The sequence below is a fragment of the Lygodium microphyllum genome, chromosome 5 (genome assembly GCF_053477565.2).
Source record: "Lygodium microphyllum isolate KBCC chromosome 5, Lygodium_microphyllum_v1.1.10, whole genome shotgun sequence".
NCBI lineage: Eukaryota > Viridiplantae > Streptophyta > Polypodiopsida > Schizaeales > Lygodiaceae > Lygodium > Lygodium microphyllum.
Window position 1 is genome coordinate 153,492,591 of NC_141139.1, and position 23,114 is coordinate 153,515,704.

General features: G+C 40.5%; 1 protein-coding gene across 3 annotated transcripts; it reads left to right on the top strand.

Moving 5' to 3' along the window:
- Positions 1 to 8,903: 8,903 nt before the first annotated feature.
- LOC148036550 (uncharacterized) lies at positions 8,904 to 22,865 on the top strand. Of its 3 annotated transcripts, none has more exons than XM_087678539.1 (6): positions 8,904 to 9,552; positions 9,868 to 10,824; positions 16,564 to 17,838; positions 18,077 to 18,631; positions 18,778 to 22,484; positions 22,571 to 22,865. In XM_087678539.1, exons 1-5 carry the CDS (start codon positions 9,243 to 9,245, stop codon positions 22,287 to 22,289), a joined length of 6,609 nt encoding a protein of 2,202 aa, XP_087534665.1. In that variant the 5' UTR covers positions 8,904 to 9,242; the 3' UTR covers positions 22,290 to 22,484; positions 22,571 to 22,865. The 3 variants fall into 3 exon arrangements, with proteins under 3 accessions (XP_087534665.1, XP_087534663.1, XP_087534664.1); XM_087678537.1 differs by having other exon boundaries at positions 8,905 to 9,552; positions 18,772 to 22,484; XM_087678538.1 differs by having other exon boundaries at positions 8,905 to 9,546; positions 18,772 to 22,484.
- The last annotated feature ends 249 nt before the right edge of the window (positions 22,866 to 23,114 follow it).

Sequence of the window (23,114 nt, forward strand, 5' to 3'; positions counted from 1 at the left end):
TAATGGATCATTGGATCATCTAGTGCCTAGCAAGAACCTAGGAGCAAAGGAACAGATTGGTGCTACATTATTGACAAAAAAGAAAATTTTGTATCCTTAGGGACTACTTTGCAAGTGAAAGTTGTACACAACAAGTGACCTTTGAAGACCCATGCTTTGGCCAATGACTCTATTAGAAACTCATTAACTACAAAAGCAACAAATGAACACCCCTTCAAAGATGCTTAAGGACATTGCACTATATCAAATACTACCTAACCACAACCAAGGGGATCACACTCAAATGAGGATAATACCATCTTTGAAACTGGGAATGGCAACCACATTGCATAACAAATGAAGACTTTCTTGAGGATGATACACTAGGAGAGAACTTGATTAAGCACAATTGAATGCACAACACTTGGACTTGTATTTGAACACATTGGATAAGAAAAGAAAAAGCCCATATGTGCAAACTCTCATTATCATAAAAGTTTGGAAAAAGAACCACAAACTCTAGGGAAACCAATAATTAAGAAGTTGCAAGAAGCTTAGCAAGAAAATAGACAGCGGTTGCACCACTTGGAATACTCAAGAAAAAATAAGAATCATACTTGTGAAACAACAATAAGGGGATAACGAACCACATCAAAACAACATATATACAAGAGGGACTAAGTCACCACTGAACCAAATGAGAGATCTCCTAACGACTAGGTTGGAAAAACCTTGGAAAAACAAACAAATCTAGAATCGGTCTAATAGCTTAAGTAGAATGCAAGAGATCAAAGAGCATTCTAACACAAAGGAAATCCACTTCTAGCCATTGAACACAAAGACCATAGAACTTAAGAAGGCCACACTAGCCAATCAAAGGCAACTAGGCCATTAATAGAATGAGCACACTCAGAAAATAGGAATGCCATTGAGTTCCTCATAGAATTGGATGCTAAGTTGAGGTTGCTTGCATGCATTTATGTCCACGCTGACATATGCATGTTGCCTAAAGAACATGAGGAATACCTAGGATATCTACTAACTTGGCAGCAATAATATTTTGGCAAGCATTACATTGAGCTTCTAGACAAATTTCTACATCACATCTCAGAGAGGAATCCAAAGATGTCACTTAATAGTTACATTTAATGAAGCGCTTTGTTAGCACAACTTGTTTGAAATAGAGGCACTAAAACAAGAAGTTGTGGGATCATATCAATTTAAGAAACATTGGTTTAATAATCAAGCTTTGATTGTTGAACTTGAAGCATACCTAATGACTATCTTAGACGAGTGACGAGCCATATGGCAATCTCAAATAGACCTAACTTATGTAGCCCCTACTTCTTTCCACATACTTGCCAATATCCAATGTATGGCCTTAACGAGACCCATCCTAGACTACCCACTACTTGATAAAATTCTAATGGAAAAGAAATTGCATGTTGCTAATAGACTAGGACAAGGAATGATGCTCGTCAATGTCACACAATATTTATCATTCCTAGTAGAGTTCTAATGGCTTGTCAATGCTTGCACTGCACTAGAGTATAATCTTGAGTTCTACAATTGGCTTTTGACATCTTGAAGTGAGATGAATTCATAGATTGTTGATGTGTAGACAAATAAAACATGGTTTTATTAATTTTATGTCACACAAACTAAACATGAAAAAAACTATGCACACCCTACAACAATGATTGTCAAGCAAAGCTATCCAAAATCAAGGTCAACACCCTTGGACTCAAGTAAGTGGTACTTCTTCTAACCAAGACTTGTTAATGGAGTTTGAAGCATGTCAATTGCATCTACTCTCACATTCATATCAAGTGAATGCAAGACAATACATGTGATTAAGCCAATGGTTCAAATGTCCCCAACCACCAAGGACTATCATTCCCTTCGAGAACTACCAAAAGCAATACCAAGTAGCAAACACTTATGCAAAATGCTACAATGGACAAGAACTCAATGACCACATTTGGGAAGATCATTCTCCACATTCAAGTGTGCCTCCATAAGCATTCTCTTAGTTATTCTCTATTCCTAGAAATAAGGCACAATACATGGTGGAAGTTCTATTATCAACCAAGTCTCAATCTTTGGGAAACCTTGCTTAGAGACCCATAACCCACTCTATCATTACTTCTTCAACGTTGACCAAATTATCTCTCCTGAAGAGCCCCCTTAAGTCTCTTGATCTTGCCATCTCATTCCCCTCACATCAAAGCTCGTAGAAGAGAATAAAAGAAAAATGAAAAACATACATGCACAAACACAACACTGCAACTAAGGGTCCTTAAGTTAGGTATGTCCAAAGTGGCCTTGGTCAGCCAACTCTATCCCTAACTCATTAGCCTCTCTCTATATTCCCCCATGTAAACTTAGGGCACATAAAGGGCATGACACACATACAGAGTCTTGGCTTAAACCTATCTCTCTAAGTCACTCACATAAGTTCTTCTAAACTTTTCCAATCTCTCATGATTGTAGCAACAATATAGGAAGCATAACAATCAACAAGTTAATCTACCATCGTTCAATGTTGTAGTCCTACTCAATACTATAGTCTTTATTCATTGTAATTTCTAAATAACCCTCTATCATCATATCCATGATTGTGAGCCCTATGAGCTACATAGCACTTCAAGATTCTTTTCATGATGCTTCATTGATTTCTTTATTCCTTAGCAATGGCAGAGGATAAGGCAACACTGTGAATTCACAACTCCCTTGTCAATTTGTTCATTCTTGCTTTTTCATGTGGTTTGGAAGAAGAGTGTATAGATCAATGATGAGTACATAGGATATATTGGCTATGTGATAGATAGCCATTGCTAAATCAAATGAAGTAGTACAAACAATAAGCATTCCATCAAGTTCAATGGTCGAGCTTGCGAAAGCTACGACAAGTAAGCGCATCAGTATTGAAGAAGAACCTCAACATTCATGACAAAACTTCACTCCTTGCGCTCCTTGCTCCAAGCTCAAGCTTGCAATCATTATTTCAAGCAATAAAATGAGAACCATGAATACAAAATGCTATTCTAATACTAGTTGAGAGGGAAGCAATAGTTGGATGTGAGGTAAAAGCTATAGAGTGCAAGAGAGTTGAGAGAGAGAGAATACAAGATAATTATATGGAAAATGAATGGTACCCTTATTATTTGTTATATTCGCTTATATATGACTATACAATGTGTACTTATACAAGGGGCGCTTGCTCTGTGTTGATACACAAGAGATGTGTCATATTTTTGTAGCTTGCCTTGTAAGGGATGATGTTGAGGGTCCTCAATGGTACCAAGTCAAATTGCTTCACATTTAACTAGAGCTAGCTAAGCATAGAGTAAGAGCAAATGTTGGAATATTTTGAACAAATAATTGCATAGCTCTACATCAATTTATAAATAGAAGAGGAAACATACTTCAAGAATATTGTAAGCGTACAGGTCTTCTTACTTTAAACATGTTTCTTTATTATGTTGATGAAAGGGTACCTTCATTCAAGTTAAATCTTTTACTCTCAAATCTCACCTCTCATTTGAAAAAAGAATCTCCACTCTACTTGCCAACTCACGACCTACAGGTCTTCTTGCTTTAAACATGTTTCTTTATTATGTTGATGAAAGGGTACCTTCATTCAAGTTAAATCCTTTACTCTCAAATCTCGCCTCTCATTTGAAAAAAGAATCTCCACTCTACTTGCCAACTCACTAGCACTCTTGATAAGATCATTGATGGACAAAATCCCATTCTTATAGCCGAAGTAGTCCTTCACAACTTGCTAACTCTCCAAATCTCCTCTCACAATCAACATGGGGTTCCTATTTGAGTGACAAAATATCCCCAAGTGCATGTAATAGGGCATGCATGCTGAGTTAAAGGTGCTTACTCAAGCACTCGTGCATTTAAAATTGCATACAGTTACAATGGGCCTCATGATATGCTAATGCTCAACAATGGTGCAATGGTATGTATTCCCAATCCCTTAGTATAGTAGTAGCTAAAATCTAGGGTGATGACCCCCATGTGCAATGCATAGGAACAAACCCTCGTGTAGTGCAAGCTTAAAGCACGCAAATATACTTGTTCTCCTTCCCACTCAACTGCTTTCTATGGCTTCATTTTTTCCTTGAATGGCACCCTACAACTAAAAAGGGTGAAATGTGTGATAAAAAGCAAACCAAAAGAATGCCAAAATCCACAGCATAGCTCAAAACCCATGTATTTTTTAGTGCAAAGACTCTAAACCAACAACCGATAGAAAATCAAAAGCTTAACTTTTGCCCATTGTCTTCAAACTTGGGGGTTTTCAAGTTTTCACAAAAAAACATAACATTGGGTGATAGAAATAGAAATTTTTGATGCAAAGCTTTTCTTACTTGATGAATGTAAGAAAAAATTGCTAGCTCAAGTGAAAGAGAGGGTGTACGATGAACCTAAGTCACAAGTTCCATGCATAAGGGCTCATCAAGTATCATAGGTGGATCGTGTGAGAATCAGATGATGTGGTGCAGCCTTTTCTTGTTACATTCTAAAACCATTGCCATGAAGTTTATTTTAGCTATAAAGGTGATATAGATGTGTTACTTCAAATTGCGAGATGTCTGGTTGGTCTACATTCAAAATATTCTTCATAAAGAAAGACAATGTCACATGAGTGGTGATTGAGGAAATCCCTAACTGCAAATTGAAGACTCATGAGAAAAAAGAGTGACGGTAAATAAAATGACTTTGTTAAAGAGTAGAAGTAAACAAAAAGGTACACACCCCCACAAAAAAAACTGAAGATCTTGAGTTCAAGAAAAAATATCGTACCTTTTTCCATGGGCAACAATATTCTACAACCACTAGCTTCTTCAAGAAACACAAATCCCACATTACAACAATGAGCTTTAAGCTTCAAATGTCTGACTTGTTTTAATACATGACCCCCCTCTTGGTTCAAAAGAGGCAAACTTTTTTTTCCAAAGAAGGGCCCCTCCTTCTAAACCTTGAGGGGTTTATATAGTTTTCCTATTTCCCACAAACACAACAAAAGCTTAATGCTATTGTGTTTATGAAAAGCATTACTGCTTTTCTCTTTTTTCTTTAATGGTCACAACCATGGAAAGAAATGAGTCTCGGTTACATGCGTTTCGAAAAACATGTAACCATACCAATTCTCAAGTAGCCTATCTGATATGCCGATATCCTAGCCAAATATGAGATAGTCATTGGCCACCATGACACATGTGATGGTCATAAATATAGTGGTACACCCCCTGCATACTACTTTGGAGGGTTGTTGAAGAGTGCCACAAAATTGCCACCCACCATCGCCACCACTTATTCATGGCAAGTTTGCTCTTCTTAGAACAAGGAAGAATAGATGAAAATGGTGATACAATGGCAAGTCTCGTGTGTGTGTGTGTGTGTGTGTGTGTGTGAGAGAGAGAGAGAGAGAGAGAGAGAGAGAGAGAGAGAGAGAGAGAGAGAGAGAGAGAGAGAGAGAGAGAGAGAGAGAGAGAGAGAGAGAGAGAGAGAGAGAGCAGAAAAGTAGGTCATTTCATGGCTCTTAAATGGTTCTATACTAGCCCCATCCAGTTCCAAACTACCACTTCAGCAAAATGTGTTCCCTTCTATTGAGCAAATCGGATGGACTTACTTGCATGGAGCCAATGAAACTTGATTGACCTATTCTTACATCGTAAAGCCTTCATTTATTGGTCTGAATTGTTTTGGGCGCATTGTACATCCACCTCATAGGCCTTAGGATTTGAAGGTCATCTAACCATCATCATCATATTTGCTGAATAATAACACCAATTAACTTTGACCCACTTGTATCGTGTTGCAGTATCCTCCCATAAAGCATGGAGTCGTGCAATGTAGGGAGGAACAGTTGGTATCTCTACACGGAACAAGGCACAATCTTGTAGCCTGTACACAAAACCTCCCACATTGCATGCAATATAAAATTTATTTCCATCATATTTTTGTATAGAATCTCCCACCCATTATACTCCAAGCTAGTCAGCATCCTTTTAAGATATTTGAGAATCAACTTGTTCCAATTCTCCAACTCTTCAGCCATCTCAGTTGTTGTATATGATAGACAATTATATGTGGAGAAACCAAACACTAGTAAATACTTGAACTCTAGCGAAACTTTATGCAATCCTACAGTTTCCATATTATCAGCTTGCATGAAGCTAATTTTTTGAGCCACCTTTCTTGCACCTTGTCCATCTGATTTTGATTCTTGAATTTGAGATGGATAGTTTTCAAATTGCACAATAGGGAAGTTGGAAGAGTTTTACCTACTATTGGTATGAATATGAGAATTTTGGATTGCTTGAGTTAAAGATGAATGTCGATTAGCAAATGAACCAAGATCTGGTTTACTTGATTGTTGCTTTATTTCTGATTGGGTGAAGCTGCCCAATAGAATAGTAAAACTTCTTAGAGGATGTACAATAGTTGTACTACTTTTCTTAACCTTAGCACCATCTAGCACAATCTTTTTTCCAGACCCCACCTCATTAACATTGATTGATTTGCAAACCAACTTTCCTTTTTCCAAATTTGAATAGAGCTAATTGAAACTTCTCCTGATTTATTACACCATCATCATCTCCAGCATTGATAATCTTTTTAAACAACTCATATAATGCCTCCACCTTAATTGCTACTTTGTTATTGCATCCTCCTAGATGGAGACATCTCTAGATTACTAATTTCCTCCATGGTGAGCTCCACTCCTTCCAAGACAACTATCAAGGTAGGACCTTAACGTTGACCCAAATTTGGTTGATGAAAAGAACTTTGAGAATGTAGTCACTTGTCATACACTAGATGAACCCATTGTGCTTTGCATTTGTTTGCAACTTCTGAAATATCACATAACAAGAACTCGATGTCCCGTCAATTTGCAAAAAATATTGAAGATATCAGTTTTGACTATCCATGGAGCATCGTTATATGTGATCCTTTGCAAAAGTTAAGATCCCATAGGCGGGTGACACTAAATGAGCAATTGTTGAATATATGAAATTGACAAGAATAGTAACTTCCAAGTCTCCTTTTTTTGATAGAGAACTATTTTTCCGTATGTACATGCTTTGATACCATGCAATGTGTCGTAGCTAAAGACATGCTTTGAAATTAAACTCCGTGCTCAGTCACACATGACTTGAAAAAAAGTGCAAATTCGTAACCCTTGCCATGCAATCACACAATCGATGTGAGATGTGACAAGATGAATGCATTGAAGGAATAGTGCCTAGCCTAGCTACAAGTGCCCGCATGTCATGTAAGACACAAACACAATTCCTTGGTTAAATTACAATCCTTAACCTCACATCCCAACCCTTAGTGAAAAGAACAATTGTTGCACTTTGCTCCACCCATCCAAATCTTATAATACCTTCGAAAGATAGTGGTCCTCATGATGTTGATTAGGCAAGCAACCCATCCCACAATTGAAGGAGTCCTTCATGGCCCTCAAACTCACCAACCACCTTTCCTCTCATCCCGAGGTTCCTAATTCAGTGATGAACATCCCAACAATCGTGTGTGAAAAAAAACTGTGCATGCGCAATGAAAGGTGGTCTCTCTAGTGCATGTGCATCTAAAATTTACTGCATATAGTTATAATGGGCATCAACAATGGTGCAAAAAGTGCATTTACCCAACCCATGGCATGAAAATAATTGAAAAAACCTAGGAGAGGACCCTTGAGTGCATGCAGTGCATCCAACAAGTGCAATGTGAAGTGCTTGCAAACCCATAATCCATGTGATGTGCAAAGATATCGACAAAAAAATATACCCAATTCAGGATGTCTAGCAACTACAATCAAAATCCAACTCCAATCTGTCCATAAAAAATACCAATCTCGACCAAGGCTATCAAGTTTTCAAGCACATCAAATCCAAAAAAGTCAAAAAACAATTCGTAGTCTAATCAAACACAAAAATATAACTTAAAAACAACAAAACAAATAGTCATGCAAATGACCGAACACAAAAAATCCTACCTATTTGATATTTTACTAGGGGTCTATAGACTACACAAAAACATGTAACAATTGCTTTCAATAATTGCGCTCCTCTCTCTCTCTCTCTCTCTCTATCTCTCTATCTCTCATCCTCTTTCTCCATGTGCATGAAAATTAGATGTTGGTAAGTAATAAACCTCACTTGTGTTGGCAATGAGGCACCTGTGTTAAAATGAACAATGGAAAAGGCATTCCTCCCCTTCTGGATTTTTTGATTGAGTTACATGCATGTACAATCTTTATAATTGAAAACTTTGTAAAGTTCAAAGTTTTAAAACTTATTGTTTAAATTGCGAAGTTAAAAAAAAACATGAATTGTTGATTTTTTGGTGAAAAGTAATATTATCAATATCGAGTAAAGAAAATTACATCATATATATAGTGATGCACTAGGTCACTAGGCCAAAACAGATGCTTTAAGGATTGCACGAACCATCTTATTCTTGGATGTGGGTTGAATTGCTCCCCTTGTAGAGGAGATCGACGACCAGCTTAAGTTTCTCTGGGTGACCCTTAAGGAGATGTTTCGCGGAGCATTGGTTGGCACTGCTTGAGGACCAACCCATCCCAATCAAGAGATATTCGATTAAAGATGAGATCATTTTTGTATTTAAGAAGAAGGTATGTCGCAACCACAAAAAGATCAACCGGCAGAAAAAGTGTGGTTAGGGCTAGGCCAAAGTCAAAACGAGGTTGGGGGCTTATAATCTTCTGCACATCTTTTGTCGTGTAGCTACCCCGATTTTATATATTTATATATTGATAATGATATAATTTATGATGTGCTGGCTCCTCTATAGGCGCTAGGCTGGGTAGGCAAATGCGACTTGGGCTGTCTCACGCTCGCTCCCTCGTCTCTCTCTCTCTCTCTCTCTTCTCAACCCTCCACCCACCACGACAAACGCACCATTCTGGGTTCCATTTCCTGTCTCTCATCTCGTCGTCGTTGGTGGTGTTGTTGTTGCCCTTACCTTTCGGCGTGGTTTGGCTTCTTCCCCTCCCTCTCCCCATTCCCTTTCTCGCTTGTGAAGCTTTCCGAAACCTTCGTGCCTGTGTGGCCCTTGCACTTGCCCATCACCGAAACCCTAAAATTTCCCAACTCCCCCCCTCTCCCCAGCCACCATGCCCCTCCCCCCTCCCGGCCCCCCGCAGCCCCTCCCCCAGTAGCGGCCCTCGCCCCCTTCCCCCCCCTCACCATGTCCGCATAGCAGCGGAGCAGATGTATACTGCCAACAGTGGCGCCAGCGGCGAAGCTCGATCCGCAGTCGCCTCGGGCGCACGTGAGCCTGTCTCAGCTTCCCTGTCCTCGGCCTCGTCACTCCCTCGAGAACGCTCTGTGGTGCTTGACAGCAGCAGGCTCGAGAAAACAGAGAGGGACTACAGATATGCTGTGGCGAACAAGGAGTATTCTCACAGGGAATGGTCTTCGGCGGCAGAGCTCCACAGATCCTCGCCCTACAGGTCCTCAGCAGCACCATTCTCGACCAATGCCAGTTTTCCGGGGCCTGCAAGCAAGAGGAAAGGTTTAGGTACTTTAACCTTCTCCTCACAACCGAAGTTCTGTTTGTATATCGCCATGGTCATGCATGACAACTTTGCACATATTAGCATTCCTTTCATCATGTGTGCATTGTCGAAGGTGGAAGCACCAGATTATTTGCTGTAATGGGTGTGGATTCTTGTGTATGCTTTTCTTCTGCTTGAAAAAGGTTGCTATTATGTGGGAACCCTACTTTGTTTCCATCCACAGTAGTGTAAGACAATCCCCTTTAACACAGCACTCTGAATATACCTGGAGACAATTATTTACCATTCTTTCCATGTCAACTTGGATGGACTCGCAGGTCGATATGGAGCAGGTGATGAGGAGAACGGCAGGTTTAACGGTACATCATACATGCTCTCACCTTTGGAGAATGGGAAAGCAGTTCGTGATAGCAGCGTCCATAGTCCTGGGTTCAGTGGGGGTAGTCCTGATAGAGAAAGGCTTAACAAGGACTTGACGGATGGACACATCTTCAAAGAGCCTAGCGTGTCTCCTGCTGACAGAAGACCTGCATCAAGTCCTCGATTGGATGCAACACCTCGGTCGTATGGAAATCAAAGTGGCTTGGATGGAGGAAGCCCACTGGACAGGGACAGATTGAAACCTAGTGCTTCTTACCGGTGGGATACATCTTTCAGAGGACGCGAGAAAAGAGATTGGGCATGGAGCAAGCCTGAGTACCACAGGAGAACCTTTTCACTTCCTAAGCTCAATTCCCCAAGGGACTGGAGTTTTGGAGACAGAGAGTTAGAGGGAAGAATAGACAGGTATGGCAGTGGTTCTAACAGGGACCATGGCTATTCAGATGTCTTCAGCACCAGCAAAGATTATTCTCGGCAGGAGCGGAGTGTATGGGACAGGAACCTGCACAACTACTCTACCCGAGATCCAGTTGTCATGGCAAGCTTTCCCTTGCCTAGGGAGTTACACTCTCGTTCAACTACTTCAGAATTGTCTGGAGCTTCACCTCCGCCTCAACTTTCAGCTGTGCGTAAGTCCTCTCCTGACTCCAATCACGAGGAGACTGGCATGGCCTCCCCTAGGAGAAGGCCACGACTAACTTGGGGCCAGGGTCTTGCAAAATATGAAAAGCAAAAAACTGAGGAAGATCCAGACATGAACAGGACTAATGCAGGAGGTGTGAGCTGCCTTCATGGGAGTGACTTTCTTACAGATGAATCTTGTGGACAGGAGCAGTTTGATATTTCTGTTGCAAGGGAGAGTTCTGATGCCTGCCAGAATAACTCTACAACTGGTAAGTATTCAGTTGTTTAATTTCCTTATCAAATTGTAAAGCTGGACATAAGTATTGGTTTCTTGTCAAATGTCCTGGATGGCTGCTAGCAATCTCTTCATGGAGGTGCATTTTTGGGTGAGTTGGCCCCTTTTTCTTACATGTTTTTAGTTTTTTCTTAATGTTTTCTTATCACACGCCTAGGTTACAGGAAATCATAAACTGGAACTTGCAGTTATAGTTTTAGATATCCAGTGAAATATTGTAGAAATGGTTTGAGGTTACAGCCAAACAAACTTGGTTTATATGCAAACTTGTGCTAAGGCTTGCTTATAGAAATGAGGCTTATTGCAACTTATTTATCATCATTGTTGGTCACTAGATAATAAATTTCAGAGTGTATTGAAGTTTGTAGTAGTAGTAAGCTTGCTGGTGATAGAGGCCAGGCATTTGATAGTAGTGTAGAATCATTGAAGATTAATATCTATTATTTAATGTCACCCTAGTGTAGAGAGTTCTAGATATTCTTATAATGCAAAGACGTGTCTGGCTACTGCTCAATATTTATGGAGGCTGCAACTGCCTTGGTCCCATTAGCGATGGCTTGCTTGCTTGTATCTGGTGTGACTCCTTGGCATTAGCATGATGAGTTTCAACACAAAAAGGTAACAATCCGCATTGAATGTATACTGGCTGCAGCTGCTGTGTTGATGGCTTGCTTGCATGGTGGTATGTGCTGCGTGGTGAGCCTCTCTCAAATAGGATTTGAAATAAACCATGTGTGGGTGATACGTGTGGCAAATGGCCTTTGCCACTAGAGTATTGGCTAATGAATAACCTAGGTAAGGTAATTGCATCTTGCAAAAAGATAGCAAAGGCGAATGTTTAACTATTAGATTGGTGCAGAATTTGATGAAACCCAGTAAGGTGCAATTTTCTTACTGACCTCCTTGCCAAAGTTAAGACTTTGGTCCCAAGATGTCGATGGAGGCAGTGCTTAGTAGGCTGGCACATTTCGTGAGGGTGGTGATCAGCCTTGCTCGCTCTTTTTCTCTTGACAAACAAGATCAGCAAACCAAATAGCTAAATATCTTTAGCATCATCCTTCATAACTATCAGCATACACATCATGTTCCAGCTCACTGTTTTTTCCTTCAGTCGATGCAAAAGTGACTATTGAACGCTAGCCTCCTTATTAGCTTAGTTTCATGGCTAGATTTTTGCATTATTTTCTTTGATCACCTAAAGAAGACATATACCAGTCAAGAGCAGGTTTTATGACTCAAAACAGTTGTAGAGACGAGAGATTCCAATACAGCTCCTTGTTTACTTGAAATTTCAGCCATGAAATTTCGTAGTTGATTTGTTGCTTGCAAAAATAGCTGCTAGTTCATTTTAAAAGATCTTAAGAGCAGCTAAGTTTACCAGAAAACAACTGTGTGAAGTTTCGTTGTCAAAAGACCTGTTTTGGTCATACAGCTGGTTTTTAGCGTATACAGTTTCAGACAGCTGCACGCTTCCAATAGAAATGTGCGAATCGAAATTAGTTGACAGCCACTGAAGCACAGTCTTCAACTTGAAATTGGGTCATCCATTCTGTAAAATTGCTCTAATATTTGCAAGCAGTGCCTAAATATCAGTTTTCAGACTCTAATTTTAAACCAACAGCTAGTGTCAGCCAAGGTATTTACAGTGCTAGAGCCTAGTGGTAATGGTCTGAAATTCCATTTCATAGTAAGTTTCGATTCAATTAATTCAACAACTACACGAGGAGTTGCAACAATTATTTTAGATTTACATTTTCAGGTTGAGATTTTGCCACTCAAACGCCACAATGCTCAATTTCAAGATCTATGTAAATTAGCAGTGGAATTGAACATCCAACGTTGTTCTACTTTTGGGATATTTTTATGACTCGTATGACATTTTGGGAGCGTAAATCCACCTCCTCACTATGATTATAATTAACATTGGGTGTTCTATATTAAGGATTAATGTAGAATTGAATGGATTGGAAGGTGAAAACAATGCCTTGTACTTTTAGCACCTTTTTGGAATCAAACACCATGTGCTCTACAAGAGTAAATCATGTAGAATTGAATGGATATCAATGCGAGAAAAACTTACATAGAAATGAATTATGAAGAATCGAATGGATTGAAATGTGAGAAATACTTTTAGACAGATTTTTGAATGTGATGGACTCTCTCTTTCCACATGCTTGAGTGGGATGTGATGATGAAATCTCGTGTTAGGGCCTACTTGTTGACAATCATAAGATGAAATTATGTCCATGCTTCTATTAATCAGAATATGGGAACAATTTTTTTGGGAAATGATGGAGATGATGCCAAATGAAGATTATTCTAAAGACACAAGCAATTTCTACTCAATGATTGCCTAGGAATAAATTCACATTAGTGGTTTTGAGGTGAATGAATGGGATTTAGACATGTGATGGAGTTGTAGAAACAAGCAAGATCCTAGGAAAACTCTCAATTGCATTGCACATACTTGACATTCTTTCCAATAAAGTTGGCTTGGTGTTAGAACTACATGTTTGGAGAGCTTATAGTTTGCTTGGGTTTGAACGTGTTTCACATTTAGTGGTTGGACTTGAATGCATGGAATCATGTATTCAAGATTGGACATCTATTGGTCGTGTATCATTAATGTCAATCACTCAAAAACCCTAATTATCAATGATGCATGAACCCCATTGAAGAACAATCAAAAACCTAATCATGGATGTTGATTTTATTCGATTGTGCAGTATTAGGGCCCTTGATGATTGTTAGCCAAAAGCCCTAATCATGAATGATGCATAAACTTAAATTGTAACTAAGTTGACGTAATAGGGTTATAGATGCTAGTACCCTCTATCCTCTTAGCATCTATATGGATGTGGACTGTCATTATTGTTGGTGAGATATTTGGAAAAGTCCTAAAAGCACATTTTCATAGTTGAAGATTCATCCTAGATCAATTACGACATGAAAACGATTAGGCATGCATATATCATTATCTTTTATGTTAGGACATTGCTATGATGCATCCTAGACCATGCATAGAAGTTGGAGTATTTCTTACCAGTGTATTGTCCTTTGGTGGAGCTCCAAGTTTCGGTCGTTTTTAAAGTCATTTGAAGGCTTTGAAAGTATCCTTCTAGTTGCTTCAAAGGGCCCATAATATTGGTTAAGAAATTTGACACATTGACTTATCTCTCCTTTGTATTCGTTAGATGTAAGAAGAATCCATTTTTATTTGATAAGCTGCCTTTTGATGCTTGTCTTCACTTTTTACATCTTGAAACACATGTTAAAAAAGTTCTCTTCATGTTACTCGAACATCCATTTATGACGTAAAGCTATATATTTTATTTTCAATGTAGGTAGCAACAACTACTTTGCTCTATTCTTTCTAAGGTACTTTGCATTTGGATGCTTATCCAAAAACAAACTCTATGAAATTAGTAGTGTCACATTTTTAGAAGATTTAAATCATGAAGATTTGTGATCCAAATTTGTTTACTTTTCTAGGGTGAAATTTAGCTTGGCCATAGATCCTTGATTAGTACTTTTGTAAATGAGAGATCCAATGTGGTGTCCTAAACTTTCAAATCGCACCTTGCAAAACTATCTAAAGGTTGTGGGATATATGTTCCTACAATAGTCTCAGGCATTCCATGGAATTGTAATTATAAATTTTTTGCTAGAAAACTTCTAGCCATTTTAGCCTTAATTGTCTTCTTTACATATGGAAAGCTCCTAGCATTTTTAAGTAAACTATTTGGTTGTGATACTAACACATGTAAATGTGAAGAGCAAGGCATGTTATGGAGTGAGAGGATGGTTAGATGCTTGTATATTTGTGAGAATGGATTGTAGAGAGTTCTTTGAAGTGAAATGCCTACATAGATCCAATGTGTATGCATGATATGACACCTCTCCAGCATAGATAGAGGGATGTTGATATCAAATCAAAGCCGATACGTGCTCAACCTCATGTTGGGACTAGTGGCATATCATGTGAAGCTCCCATCACAAGGGTTGATGTTTCAAACCATGAGCCCTAAGTTCCTAACCATCCCGGTGTGTGGAGCTAGTGCGTTCACACTGTTAAGACCCCTTAACCAACACCTTGGCCTTTTGGTGCATCACCATCTAGTTGACCTAATGGTTAGTGGCATACGAATGATGTGGGTGCACATCCTAGATGTCCAAGGATGTAATATGAAAGGTTTCCCAAGCCACAGAGCTAGTAAGTGCATGATCAACCCGAGTCGGGACCGGTTGCATATCGAGCCAAGTTCCCATCACAAGGGTTGATGTTCCATATCTCCCAACAGCCCTTACAATCTTTGTGTGTGGAGCAAGTCTGTTCACACTAATAAGATCTTGTAACCACCTTGGCCATAGGGTGCATCACACCTAGCTGACCTAATGGTTAGTGGTCAATGGCTGATGTTGTGGGTGCTTATCTAGGATATTTAATGATGTAACATTTTAAGGGTTCTCTAGAACCTTTGTTGCCTCACTTTGTAGCAAGATTTTGGATGTTGTATTACTTGTGCAAATTTTCAATATGCAGTATTTTTGTTGAAATCCGCACATAGTTCAAACATTGGTAAGTAGTAAAGCATGTCTTTTGTTACTCCAAGATACCCAAACTTTGAGCTCTTGTCCTCCATTGCATAACTTGCATGCTTCTACAAGCATTGCTACAGAACTCTTTGATGACTCATTTTATAAGCAAGCTTTTGTATTTTGTGCAGGAGTTTGACAAACATTGTTGGGGAACCCTTTGATGCCTCATTTCATAACCTTGCTTTTTGGATGTTGTATTGTTTGTACATTATCGAGTGAATTTTAATAGCTGGAAGTAAAGAGTCTCTTTTGTTACTTGAGCATGAATGTGGCCACCTTCGGGTATGAATCTGAGTGTCATGCCAATTAATGTGACATGACATGGAAATATTATTAAGAGCTTTGACCATTTGAACGATGTGGCAGACATGCAAGTTACAGTCTAATTACCAGGGTTTTAATGAAATAATCAATAAAATTGTCCAGCAAGGGCAGGAGGAAAACCACAAAAAATCATGTCAGCTCTACCCTTATTTTCTCTCGCGTAAATTCTCTGCTAAACCTTAATTTGCAGATCAAACCAGTCTTGCTGACTGTGTGGTAGCATATGCTGAGAATAAAGATATCATTCTGGTGTTTCATGCTCATGCAAAAGCAGATGTAAGTGCTCTTGGTTTATGTCCCTGCACAGGACTACTGAAATCACATACCTCCTATACAAAGATAAATATGTCCCTAGGCTTGTGGGATCTCCCCTAACTCTTGGGGTGTTTATCACCACCTTTATGGTGTGCATGTGGTGTGTATGGATTACTTCATTGTTCCTCTGGTGTTAATCATATGTTTTTTCATTAAGTTGTCAGGCTGTAGGATTGTGGGTCCAATAAATCATTAAGAATTGTGTGGAAGATTTCTGTTATTAATAATAAGACCAACTATCTTTGTGCCAAAAACTATGTTCCGGAGATGCACACCCAGCTTATTATTGAAGTAGGTGTCCTGATATTTCACCTGAGATGCATTGACAAGAAGTGAGAACTTACAGCACCTTTAAGATTCTGCAAATATCTAGTTTTGGGACAATGTAACAGTTTGTGGCTGTACATTTTTGATTTCTTTTCACTTTTGGTGTGTCTTGTTAAGAGTTATCATATGCTATTTGCTTGTGCTGCAGATCCCATCAAGAGCTGCTCTAAATCTGAGTATGCAGTACCATGTCTATCAGGAATTGGAGATCCTTCGTGTATAACTAATGTGGAGACCCCCAGCAGAGATAGGGTGTCTCCTGAAGGTGATTGTGTGTCTGCTATTCCTGGTGGTAGGTCAGAAGTGCCCAGACATTCCTGTTCAATTTTGCAAGATGTGCAAAGTTCTCTTTCAAGTTTCTGGAACGACTCTTCAGGCATGTCCAAAAGATTACTTATGCAGCAGGTAGAGAGATTAGAACAGGAAATTGATGCTGTTGAAAAGGAGATAGCAAAGCTGGGGGTTGACCAATTCGATGAGGCTCTCCCTATGAGCATGGATGAAGTGCAGCCTGTTACGGTTGAAGATTCTTCTGTGCCAGTAATTCATGTGTCTTCAGGAGAAACAGTTGGTTGTGAGCACGCTTCTCTTACTTGTGCTTGTGTGGAAGTGGGGAATGTTTCAGGTAAGGAAGAGGAGTTTGCAAAGATACTGAAAGAGGGTTCTGAAAGTACTAGTCAGACAGAGGGTGATGTTGGAGACTCGGAAAAAAAAGAGGATGTTAGAGATTCAGAACAGAAAGAACTCTGTGACAAGGAGCATGTTGGGGACTTAAAACATAAAGAAATCCTGGACAGGGAGCACATGAGAGAGTCAGAACATAAAGAAATCCCAGGCAGGGAGCATGTGAGAGACTCAGAACATGGAGAAATCCCTGACAGTGAGCAAGTTACTGAAATTGGGCATTGTGAAAAAAACCTAGGAGCTGATTCTCCTCCCAGGGCATCAGAACTTTCTTCAATTTGTAAAAATGAGCAGGAGACAAAGAGTGTTGAAACTCGTCAAGGTGCTGTTGCTTCCATTTTACAATCAAACCAGAAGAAAGCTAAGCTATCTCTGGATTCTCTCTCTCATTTAATGATGGGTATTACTGCATCTGATACATGTACAAGGCTTTATGAAAATCCTGAAGAAGTCAGTGCATGGAAAGTTAACTCTGACAATCACCACAGGATCAAAAAGTCATTAGAACTCAAAATTGTCGAACAGCAAAGCTACTTGAAGTTCAAAGAGAGAGTTTTGGCTGCTAAGTATCGCTTGCTTCGAGATGCTTGGAAGCAAGAGCAGGTCCCAAATACTTCAGAAAAAGATCTAGCTATGCCTATTGGATTTTGGGACCATGGAAAACCGGATGAGTGTGTGCGACAAAACTGCAGGTTGACACAAAATCATGAATCATCACTGGGAGTTTGTTCTCCAATGTGTAAGTTTCCTCTCTAGAGTCAAGTTATTTCGCTCGAAGTGAACCTCATGTTGGGCTAAGTGACTGCTTTTAGGTGGCATTTTTGGTAGAGTCTCATTTGAACAAATGTCTCTGAACAGTAAATAATTTTCAGGAAATGATTTGCCAAAGCCACAAATAACTTGCTACTCCTGCACACATTTCTGTCTCTATATACATTAGCCTCTGAGGTCCTTATTCTTTCATTCTTATGTTGTAGGCACCGCTGGTCTTACTACTCCTGATGAGGATGTTTTGATTCCCAGAAAGCCAGATATTGGCCTTGAAAGAGGCTATTTGAGGATGCCATCAATGTTTCTTGATGAGAAATACAGGGATGCTCACAGATTTGTCAACAGTAATGCTCTTGTTGTAGACCCAATTGCAGCAGAGCAGGAGCGCAATACCATGAACCCGTGGTCAGATGAGGAACGAAAGGTTTTCTTGGATAAGTACTCATTGTATGGGAAGGATTTCAAGAAAATTGCTTCCTTTCTTGATCACAAGACTACGGCTGATTGTGTGGAGTTCTATTACCGAAATCAGAAGTCTGAGGATTTTGAGAAGATACATCGCAAGCATCAACAAAGAAAGCGGAGAGACTGCCTACGAGCTGGTGCTTCATACCTTGCAACAACAACTACATCAGTCAATAATAGACATCGTGAAGTGAATGGAAGTCGAATTGCTGGTCTGTCACTGGTTGCTGCTGCTGCAGCTGTCATGTCTGTCCCAAGGGACTCGAGAGAGTTCTGTAGGGTGGTACGAAACACATGTAAGAAGAGTGAAGGGTTTAGGAGTGATATGTGAAGGGTTTAGGAGTGATATTGAAATCGATAACTTTTACTTTTGTCATGTTTTTACTTAACCAGAAAAGGAGTTTTACATTGATGCTATGGTTTCTTGCCTTGTCAGCTGCAGCTACGACTTTGTGTCCAAGTAACAATGCACATATGAAGAGTTTCCAGGAGAGACTGTTAAATAAGCAAGCATCTGACTTGGCTGGCCATGGAGGGAAAGGCTATGTTGGAGAAGAACATCAAGGGGAAGATCGTGGCCGTTATGTCAAGAAAAACAATGTAGTAAGGGATTCACCATGGACAGACAAGGAGAAAGATCTTTTTTTAACTGCTGTGGCCATGTTTGGAAAGGATTTTCAGAGCATTTCTTCACATGTCGGTTCTAAAAGTCAGGGCCAGTGCAAAGTTTATTTCAGCAAAAGTCGTAAACGCTTGGGTTTAGATCGACTTGTAGAATGCCACAAGACAGCTTTAGAGCAAGACAATGTCATTGCCACTGATGTCAGAACAGGAGGGTCAACTGAGGTTTTGAAAGCTGAAAATCTAGTGAGAAAAGTAATCAACCAAGATGAGAGTCTGGCCACTGGTCCTGGCCAAACTGTAGAAGCGACACCTGAGCACGAAGGAAGTCCTAGTACTACCATGACTAAAGTAGAGTGCAAGAATGCACTTTCAGAAAACTGTGAGCCACATTCAGTGATTTTTCAAACTGCAGAAGCAGCAGAAACTCACAATGTGGATGTTACATATGAAATAACCAGTGTTGGTAAATGCCCCACCAGTGACCCTGTAAAAGAGGTGCTTCCTGTTGACAGCTTAACCAGAGCTTCAGATGTTTCTTTGGGTGGTACAGTAAATGCTCATCCTGATGAAGAGACTTTGGTCTGTGCTGGAGAGACATTGCAGCTTGGAACTCAGTCAGAACATCCAATGGAGCCCAGTTCAGTATCCAGTGATTCGCATATGGCTTGCGATGCTAAACCTCCTGTTGTGCCTGAAGGTTTTTCACCTGTATTTGCATCTGTTGTGACACAGGCTCCTATTGGAAAAGAGAAAAGTGTGAAAATGGAGACCAAGACTAGGAGGGAACCAACATCATGGACTGCAGAAGAGAAAGAAAAGTTTATTGATATTATAAGGACTCATGGTAAAAATTGGGACCTTCTTTGTGAAAGCTTGCCAGCAAAGTCCCTCACTCAAATCAAAACCTATTTTCAAAACTCTAAAGCAAAATTAGGCTTGTTGGTACCTGAAGGCACTGCCAATACTAGTGGTAGAACTGGATTATCAAGAAAACGCAAGGCAGATGACTCGGACACAAGCAGTAATGCGGGCTCAGGTATTCAGGCTACCACACAACCAAAGATGCCTTTACTCCTGGATGAAGGTGCCCTAAAGGTTCTCTCTTTGAGTCAACTTGGGATTCTAGGAAATAATGTTCTAGGTGCTGATGCTCTTGCTCAAAGTAATCTATTGGGGATTTACTCGCCTCAAGTTGTAGAAGATGCACTCACTGCACAGAGGGCTTTCAGTACTATGGGTCAACTACAGGGTTCATCTACAACAGATATGCTGTCAGTATTCAATTCTTCTCTTTTGGGTTCTGCGAACGTTCAGCCGTTCCCGCAATCTTCTATTCATCCCACTGCTTTGAAAACACAGCAGGTAGTCACCCATCAAGAAACACAGCTGAATTCAACTCCTATTGCTGCTAGTCAGTCAGTGCAGCCTCAAGTTCCAACATTGAGTATGCTGCAATCACATCCACTGTTACAGCAGCAATCAATACCTGGTGGACATTTGGATCTTTCTATGCCTGTACCTCAGCATCTTCACAAGCAAATGGCGCAGCAACACCACCCAAACTCATTGGCTTTTCTTCAGCAGCAGCAGCAGCAGCATCATCAAATGGTGCAGCAGCTGCAGCAGCAGGTAACAGAAGCTGTGTTACAGCAGCTGCAACCACAGCTGATTAAGCAGCACCAGCAGCACCAACAGCTGCAGTCTCAGATTTCTCCTGCACAGGCTCTGAGTCATCTTCCTACGCAGTCCTTTCATCAGTCATCTCTGAGTCAGCAAACACAGGCCTCTAGTCAACTTACTGGCCTTCAGCAGGTTGCCATCAGTCAAGCTAAGTGCTCTGGTCAGCAGCAACAATCAGGATTGGCTCAGCTTTTTCAGATGCAGCACGCACCACAGACTGTCACACAACAGTATCATACGTCTGATCAGCAACAACAATTCCATCAATTGCAGCAACTTATTCATCATCAATTTCAATTTCAAAGGCAGCAGCAAATCCCAGGACAGCAGCTTCATTCACAGGTTTTTGGAACTTCCAAGCAGACCTCCAAGTTTTCAGAGCAACCACAACAGCTGCAGCAGCAGCAATGGTTTGGTGCTCCAACTCAAGCAGCTGGTTCAGTTCCGGAGGTCCTAAAACAGTGTGATGTTAATTTTCAGAGTGCAACCTCTCAGCAAGTTAGCTGTGATGATGGTGCACAACAGCAGCCTGTTCTTGAAGCCTCTCAAGGCCTGTCAAAGTCCCAAGCATTGTATGAAATGCAGCTACGGGCAGGTGAGGTGAAACTATTTGGTCAATCACTTCTACCACACGCAGCACCATGTACACAGCAAGCCAGTTGCAGTGTTACTGGCACTTCCTCCCCACAAAGTGCCTGTTCTGCAACTTCAACTGCTGCAGCAAATGTGTCAACAGACTTACCTAAAGCACATTTACCCAATATTGAGTCTAGCAATCAAAAGCATGCTTGGCAACAGAGCAAGTGGAGTCCATCTGTTGGAAATTCGACCTCTGTTGGTACCTCGGATAGTGCACCACAAGGGAACACTGTCACAAGTTCTCTGGCCAGTGTTTCAGATCTTCAGAAAGCTGCCAATGTGTCTGATTGTCTGCCTCAACAAGCCAGAGATAGTAAGAATGGTTGCATTAGTGACCCCCCTGTCATATCTTACTCACCACAAGCACAGGATGGGAAAATACCTTCTAATATTATATCCAGTATGAAATCTGTGGATGCTCCAGTACAATGTCTGCCTTCTAGAGAAGCAAGCAACTCTGACAATGATACCAGAAGTGTCAGTCATGGAGCATTGCCAAATGATTTGAGTCTTCTTTCGAGGGGGCAGATGGCAGCTTCTCAAGGGTTGCCTCGTGTATTAGAAGCTTTGGTGGCTTTGGCAGAGTTTCGGCTGCAAAACTCTAGCAATGCTAGTAGCAGCAGAACAATTGATGAATTTCTGAGTCAGTCTTGGGAAGCCCTTTGCAGGGATCCTGTTGCTTTACTAGAAGCTGGTAAAGCAAGTGGATCTTTTGTGCAAAGGTACTCTGGAGGTGCTGAAATTCTGCAGCCTCTTAATTCTGGTCTTCCTTTTTCTCGTCCACATCTTGCAACCCATGTCAGTAATATGGGTGTGGGTGCGTGGCAGTCAGGCAGTCCTAATCAGTCCAGTGATTCCCATCGCATCCTTCCTCAATCTGTCCCCTCTTTACACTCACATAATGGATTACAGAATCCTTCTAGATCAGACGAGCATGGATTAGGAATGGGGGAGTCACAAGTTCCAGATGGCAAGGACAGCACAACTGGAAATATTTATGAGATGGATTAGAATGGCAAAACATGCCTAGGTATAAGTGAAACATTGGGGGATAATTTGGATTTTTTGGGATGAACCCAGCTCTTCCAGAAAGGGGGGAGACTGCAATTTGTGGTACCTGCATGAGTGCATAGTTACCTGCTCAACAGGTGCTGGCGGTTTCATTTAGCTTATTGTTTCATTTGCGGCATCTGTGTGAGTGCACAGGTATCTGTTCCTGAGGTGCTGGCAGTTTCGTTAAGCTTATTGTTGTCAGTTGTCACACGTGATTCTAATGCTTTGTTTTGCAACAGGTCTTGTACTTTCTGAGCAGTCATTGCTGGTGCTGCACATTTCAGAAGGTCACCAGGGTCTAAGTCAAATGGAGTTGTCTTGTCTTCCTCTGTTGAAGTGCTTTTTCCTAGTGCCTTGCTGAACACTATATCCAAGCTGCAGTGTTTCTTGTACATGTTACTGGTCAAGCTAACCTTCTTTTTTTCCTGCGAGGAATTTGCCATTCCGATGAGCATTGTATATAGGCTTCAATGCCTTTGTAATCTATAGCATCTAATGAGGCCATGCTCCAGCTTTTGAGTTTTTTCTGTTGCTCAGGAGGTTCAAAGGAAATTCCATTGCAGGCCAGTGTTAATTATGCTGTTTAGAATTTGTTTCACAATTGTGATGGCATTGGTTTTCTTTAAGACACCTGTCGACCAGATTCGTGTAGGTTCTCTGTTAATTCGATGCCTAGAAATCATTCATATAAAATCTATTTATCTTTTGTATAAGAATCATATATCCAAGTATGCCGGCAGTAAGCTGCTCGGAGTGCTTTTCATTACCTTGTTCGGTGAGACA

What these genes read in the sequence shown, in the direction of transcription:
- LOC148036550 (XM_087678537.1), top strand. Translation starts at nt 9,243, where the DNA reads ATGTATACTGCCAACAGTGGCGCCAGCGGCGAAGCTCGATCCGCAGTC. An exon ending in AAGCAAGAGGAAAGGTTTAG is followed by an intron (nt 9,553 to 9,867) that starts GTACTTTAACCT and finishes ATGGACTCGCAG; the next exon opens with GTCGATATGGAGCAGGTGAT. An exon ending in GGGAGTTTGTTCTCCAATGT is followed by an intron (nt 17,839 to 18,076) that starts GTAAGTTTCCTC and finishes CTTATGTTGTAG; the next exon opens with GCACCGCTGGTCTTACTACT.